The 7,363-nt window shown below is 37.0% G+C and overlaps 1 protein-coding gene and 1 pseudogene across 2 annotated transcripts in view; one reads left to right on the top strand and one right to left on the bottom strand.

Moving 5' to 3' along the window:
- Positions 1-268: 268 nt before the first annotated feature.
- Positions 269-7,363, top strand: part of YAE1 (YAE1, ABCE1 maturation factor) — a 47,235-nt gene continuing 40,140 nt past the window's right edge. Inside the window, 2 exon segments of the mRNA XM_025381136.1 lie at positions 269-414; positions 4,370-4,491. Of these exon segments, the coding sequence (XP_025236921.1) occupies positions 286-414; positions 4,370-4,491 (251 nt within the window). The 5' untranslated portion in view covers positions 269-285.
- On the bottom strand, positions 3,229-4,376 carry LOC112621757 (annotated as a pseudogene). The gene has a single exon (XR_003118764.1). The product of XR_003118764.1 is annotated as a thioredoxin-related transmembrane protein 1 pseudogene (transcript).

The following is a 7,363-nucleotide window of genomic DNA, read 5'->3' as shown; positions in this document are numbered from 1 at the left end:
GCTTCACTGAGGGTCCCGGCTGCCTTCTGCAAAGGCGAAGGTCGCGCCGGCCACGCGAGGAAATCTGCCTCGCTCACAACTAACAGGCGCACATCAACACTTCGCCAACCGAGGGAGCCCAAAATCACCACACGCGGAAGGCTCCCGCGGCGGACACGGTGCACAGCACGCCCATGCGCACGCGCAGCCCCTCCCGCGCCTCCACTCGCCGTCTTCGCCCCGCCTTCGGACCGGAAGGAGTTGTTGGCGCTTCCGTTGGCCTGCGACCCTGTAATTGCCTCGGTGATGTCGTGGGTTCAAGCAGCGTCTTTGGTCCGGGGCCCTGGAGACAAAGGGGACGTGTTTGACGAGGAGGCAGACGAGTCGCTCCTGGCGCAGCGGGAATGGCAGAGCCACATGCAGAGACGAGTCAAAGTAAACGTGGTGTGGACGGCGCGGGGTGCTGGGTTGTGGAAAGAGGCGCGGAGTTGTGAAGAAGCTGGGTCCAGAGTGGCCCCAGCCTGGCCCGGTGCTGCCCTCTTTATCCCTAGGAACCCGGTCCGACCCGCGTCTTGCTAGGATTTCTCAATGGTTACTTGAAAGCGTGTAAAACAACAAGACGCGTTCTTTGAGCGCCTAGGGGGTGCGTTAGAAGCTGAGGACCGACCAAAATTAACTGTGTCTAGACTTTGAACAGTTTGCAATTTGTTGAGGATCGCAGGGAAAGGAGCTGGGGAGAAACATACACTAACTGTACTAATTATGGCTGTCAAAGGACGTGTACGCAGTTTAAATGGGTTGTTTGAATGGGTGGGGAGCCTAAAGTTAAGGAGTGGTGTTTATCAAGACATATTGAAAAGATGAACTTGAGCATGCTGTCAGAGGGCAATAAGGGAAAACTAATGTGGAATACTGGTATCTAGGTAAGGGAATATTAAAGTTGGTTTCTTTTTTATTTGTTAGATGTAAGTTTTTCATCTCTAATTTGTCTCACTATTCATTGAAACTGAGCTTAATTTCTGTGTGCAGCCTTCAGAACCTAGTTCTGGGTGAGGACCAAGTAGTGAGGTCCACATCAACTTAATATATTTGCCAACCATTAAATTGCCGCTAAAGCTGCAGTTGGGAATCTACCTTGTTTAATATTTCAGTAAAGTGGTATTTGCTTAGCCCAAAAACCATATTGTCAATTACAACAATGCTTTATATGAGACTGGGGCTATGCTAGTAAGTATTGAGCATCTTGAATGCTGTGGCACCGTGAGAGATGCAGAACGAAATCACTACCCACACAGCCTTTGCAGGTTAGTTGAATTTAGGTATTATGCAAAATTTCTGATACCAGACTTCTCATCATCCTTTTTTTAAAACAATTTCCTCTCTGCTTTGCTGTGTCTCCTCACCCACCCACACCATTCCAATCAGTTGGCAAGAGCCCAGATGTGTAATTTTCCATGTATCCTTTTTGTGAATACATTGCTAACCCTGGGTTTTGTTTTTTGTTTTTTGATCTTTTGAAGTGGTTAGAAAAGTTTATTTTGTGCTTAGGATATTTTTCTAAGGCATCACAAGTTACACATCCAAACTCTTCAATGATATAATATTTTATATTCTAAAGGAGAGGCCTTTAAAGAAAACTTGTACATTATCTACTATAAATCCAATTGATTCACCTACCAACAGAGCCTAGAAAGAAAGAGACATTACAGAAATTGTCTACTACATAATGGTCAGTTGATTCATTGTATTTATGGTTTTCCTCCTTCTTGTAAGGTCAAAACTATGTATTCTAGCTCTTTAAGGAGTAAAAATAAACTAAATGTCCCATCCTGTTGATTTCTACCTGTGAGATACCACACAATATTAGCAGTCAGGAAAGAACAGGAAAATATGAAGTTTGTCTCTTAAAAAATATAAAAATGTATGGTGAAACCCCGTCTCTACTAAAAATACAAAAATTAGCTGGCTGTGGTGGCATGCGCCTGTAGTCCCAGCTACTTGGGAGGCTGAGGCAGAAGAATCACTTGAACCTGGGAGGCGGAGGTTGCAGTGAGCTAAGATTAAGCCACTGCACTCCAGCCTGGGTGACAGAGCGAGACTCCATCTCAGAAAATAATAATAATAGTAAATATATATATATATATAGTTACGATTTTAAAACATCAAGCATTACAGACTGTGAAATTAAGTAAGAACTTTCTATATGAGGCCAAAGATACATTTAAAACATATACAAGAAGATTTTTTTCTTGAGTAGAATGCAAACTTTGTTTTATATTAAGCTTCTGTGAATTTTCAAAATGTAAACTACCAGGGCTTTTCCACATCAGACAAAAATCAGGAATGTTCACCTTCACATCCAAAAAGAAAAATTTAAAAAAAAAAAATTCAAGTAGAAGTTCAGCAAGAATGATTTAAAATATGAAATGAATGCCCAAAATTTTAAATTTTCAACAGACAGTTCAATTTGATGGATCTCTCACTAAACTTCAGTTTGAAACAACAACAAAAAATACTGTTTACTAAAACATAAAAAACACTTCCAGGAAATTATCCAATTTGAAAAATAAAAAATGTAACCCATAGTAAATAAGAAAAATACAAGAGAAAATCATTTATTGGAATCAAGAGAATACCATGGACTTAAAAACTTCCTAAATCATTAGCTTATCCTATATCACCATGTGTAGAAAACTGTAACTAATTAATGTAAGATAGTTTTTATTAGTTGCATAACCTAAAAATACGAGGAAATTTTGGAATATATCTCTAAAAAGACCACTGAATTGTCACTGAAATATATATTTCTTGAGACAGTGGGCAAAGTTCCCATTTATGGGAAATATCTTCCTTTTTTCACATACATGAAACTGAGAAAAATTACATCAAATGAGAAATATTTTTCTCTAAAATAATCTTAAATACCCCAATAATGCAATACTTGGGAAATGTAAATTTTCAAAACTCAGACTTGAAACAGGTTATTATTAAACAAATATACATAAATCTTATTGTTTGGCATGATTTGTCAAAAATTAGAGAACTATTTAAACCCCATACTGTGCTTAAATCATATTTCAAACTTACATACCTAGTGCTTTTATGTTCTAAATGTAGTCTTCAATTTAATGACAATCTAGACTGAACCCTGTAATATACAAGCAAGTCACAGTTCACTTCAAACCAAAAGGAATAATCAGTCTTCTGTTTTTATCAAAATCATGATATTAAGATAACTATACAATTTAACTAGGATTTATCTGTGGCCAGTGATGGACCCAGAGAGCATTGTCTTATGGCATTCTGTGAAAGTCTTTGTTCCTTCTTTACTTTTGGCTTCTTCTGAAACATCTTCTTCATCCGCCTCTTGTTCTTCCTCCAGTTTTTTCAAAGGTTGAGCAGATTCTGGTAAGAATTTTTTTGAAGGGTATAGCTGTGGTCTGTGCCTTTTTGAAGGACAAAGGCAATCTGCCACAAATATCATACAGAGTTCTAATAACCGTCCAGAATGCAGAGTTGCTAAAGGAAAAACAGTATATGATCCCCACACTGGCAATCCAAGGTCTTCAATAAAGTAGTTATGGCAAGTCCTGATCCACATAGATAGCTGAAAGAGTGCTGACATCCTACTCATCTGAACAGAACCTGGACCAAACCATGATGAAATGGGTTCAATACTCTTCCACTGTTTATCACTTACAAAGTTTATGAAGTCCTTCTTAGTCCTTGGACCCTGAAAGTGCCTAAATTCACTATCTTTACAATCATAAATAGTAGGAAGAGCAGTTATTGTAAACTGTTCAGTCAGTCCTGACTGCTCTGTGACATCTACTTTCACAACATTAACCTCAGATATTCTCCCCATTCAGCAAAACTTTCGCATTCCGGTTGAAGGTTTTGACAAGCAGGGCACCACGGGGCATAAAATTCTATCATCCAGTCTCCTTCCAGCAGCTCTGTCCAGTTCTCGTCCATGATGATACGTATGTTGCTCTGCTGCCTGTGGGTCCAGGAAGCACCCCAAAGCAACAGTACCAGGACTGCCAGGGGAACTACAAGACTCCTGGAAGGTCCCATGTCTGCCACTTGCCCACCTCACAGCAAAAGTGGAGGCCCAATACTAAGTTTTTTAAAAACTGTGATTATCAGTGTTTTGAAAATTGCCCAGTAACTCTAGACTTCAAAAGTGGATAAGTAATGATAAACCAATAATAAACTTATGAGAAGCATAGTCTGCTTTAGTTATATTGTTATGCCATATTATGGTCAGTAACACAGTAAAGGCCTAACTCATCAGCTTTCTAAATTGGTTCTGTACTTTTCTAGAAAAGCCTACATGTGGTATACTCGGTGTTAGTTACAGCTGCAGTTCTCCATTACTTATTTTTAGGAAGGTTATAGAGATGGAATAGATGCTGGAAAAGCAGTTACTCTTCAACAGGGCTTCAATCAAGGTTATAAGGAAGGCGCAGAAGTCATTTTAAACTATGGACGACTCCGAGGAACATTAAGGTAATTTTTAAAGTCTAAATGCTGGATCATTTTAACCTCAATACTACCGGAGGATGTTTCTGTAAAAATAAAGTGTTTAAACTGAAGTGCTTTTCCTTGTGCTAAATATGCTAAAGTGTGTCACAGAACATAGAATTATATTGCCTTCAAAAAGTCAAAATCGTTATCAGCTCATCCACTTTAATATGTGAACTACATATTGTCCTTTCGTGCAAAGAAATGGTAAGAAGATGTATACTTCTGCTACCTGAACAATTATCTATCTCATTAAAAGGTCTTCAGATTTTGAATAAAACTTTTAATACTTCCACACAATATGACAGACCTCTAGACTAGAAGTACATAATGAAAATAGTTGGTAATTAAGAGAAAATTGATCTCATTTACTTTAGTCCTGAACATTGAATACTTGTCAGGATACCATTGCAATAATGGCATATATCAGAGCCAAGTGGTCAAATGATACACAGAGCCAGGAGCCTAGCAGCCTTGTCCTCTTTGATGCTTTACACCAAGCTTGTCCAGCCAGTGGCCGGCATATCACATGTGGCCCAGGACAGCTTTGAATATGGCCCAACACAAATTCATAAACTTTCTTAAAACATTATGAGCATTATGAGATTTTTTTCATGATTATTTTTCTTTTTCTTTTTGAGTCATTAGCTATCATTAGTGTTAGTGTATGTTATCTGTGGCACAAGACAGTTCTTCCAGTGAGGCCCAGGGAAACCAAAAGATTGGACACCCCTGTTTTATACCCTTTAAACTGCCCTTGGTAGAGAAAAAAAAAAAAAATGCTTCAAAGAAGCACTCATTTTAAAGAAGAGTAGATTATAAAAGTTAACAAAACAAAACCGAAAAATTTATTGTGTTTGGCGTTTTAGAAAATCCAACATTAGGAACCAGAATTTAGTCTGCTACAGTAGGAAAATAGTCAATGTGAATATTCACATCATCAAGTTAATGTTATATAACCTTAGAAAGCTACTGCTGAATCTTTTCTATCAGTGGATTCTATTTTTAAATACTTTTCATAACCATTATTTTATGACATGGCTGATATTAAATCTGTTAGGACTGGAAGCATTTTTACCTTTTTCAAAGAAATTGTTAGTAGTTCAGCAAACAATGTCTACTCTGTGACATAAGCCCAGTAAAGTGAAGTCTCTTTAAAACTTTTTTTCTCTAACCTTCATTCTTGATGGCAAGCAACTATATGCTTAGAACAATGGTTTTCAACTTTGGTTGCACCTTGAAATAAACTCTGAAACTTTAAAAAAAAAGATACCCCCAGAGATTCTGATTTAATTGGTCTGGAGTATAATCTGGGCCCTGATAGGTCGCAGAGCTCTTCAGGTGTTTCTAATGTGCATCCATGATTGAGAATTGCTAGTTTAGAAGCTGTTTAATGTCCTTAAAGAAGAAACTAATTTTTCTTTCTTGGAGTTGTATTCATCTTCAACAGATATTACATAGTCATAAGAGAAAAGTATAAAATCAGGAAAAGTGTATATAGAGTTGTGAAAGAGGGGTTATGAATTATAAACAGTTTTATGATTAAGTCCAATTGATAAACAGTCTTATATTTTTAAGTCCTATTTTGCTATTTAACCCTTGTTTATATTTTTGTTTAGTGCTTTGCTCTCCTGGTGTCACCTTCATAATAATAATTCAACTTTGATCAATAAAATAAACAATCTTCTGGATGCAGTTGGCCAGTGTGAAGAGTATGTGCTCAAACATCTGAAATCAATCACTCCACCGTCCCATGTTGTAGATTTATTGGACTCCATTGAGGATATGGACATTTGTCATGTAGTTCCAGCTGAGAAAAAGATTGATGAAGCTAAAGATGAAAGACTCTGTGAAAATAATGCTGAGTTTAACAACTGTAGCAAGAGCCATAGTGGGATAGATTGTTCATATTTAGAATGTTGTAGAACACAGGAGCATGCACATTCAGAAAACCCAAGCCCCACGTGGATTTTGGAACAGACAGCCGGTTTAGTTAAACAGCTGGGCCTATCAGTAGATGTATTACAACACCTCAAACAACTATAAAATTATCTTCCCTTTTCTAATGAAAATAATGTTCAGAACATTTGGTTTCCTAACAATCAAAATTTGTACTGGTTTCTGCATCAGACACCTCAACAGTAGGGTTATCCTTTATGGAAGTTTGAAATTAACACTATTGTCTTCAAAATTAACACTATTAAATGTAATATAAGCCTTTTTTCTTTGTCGCTGGTAATTTTTATGTAGTTTAAGATATGGTCAGAAATTTCCATTGTTATTGACATTTCCAAACTTGTGGTCAAAATGAATTGTTTTCAGACTCATTAGCAAAAGTGAACAAGAATTAAACATATTTAGAAGGACCTATCCCTACTTCTACCTCCTGTCACTATTAGGTGGTCAAGACCTTACCAAACCAAAGTTATAAAAATAACCTAATAGTTAACATAAATATAGACAGACAGATGTAGATACATATTGAAATCAAGAGACTGTGAGAAACTGAAGCAATGTTTATGCTGTTAATTAAATGATTAACAGCAAAATACTAAAATGTTCTGGTTTTGTGTTAATTAAAAGTAAGGACATTCAGTTTTGTAAAAAATATAGAAAATATATTTTATGCTAAAGTTTAAGGAAAATAGCTAGTTTTTCTAAGTAGTAAGGAATTAATGTTGCCTAACTGTGCCAGATTATTTTAAACTGCAGTATTTTTCATATTCACATAGGAGTAAAACACTGAAACCACTGACTTCTATATTACCTTGAACCGATATTCTTAGTCTTGCATGGACAAAATTAGATTCAAATTTTTGCTCCAGGACCTAAGCATATCAGAATCAGGAGAGGATTT

Source organism: Theropithecus gelada, chromosome 3, assembly GCF_003255815.1.
Source record: "Theropithecus gelada isolate Dixy chromosome 3, Tgel_1.0, whole genome shotgun sequence".
NCBI classification, from domain to species: domain Eukaryota; kingdom Metazoa; phylum Chordata; class Mammalia; order Primates; family Cercopithecidae; genus Theropithecus; species Theropithecus gelada.
This window is presented reverse-complemented; position numbering and strand designations above follow the sequence as displayed.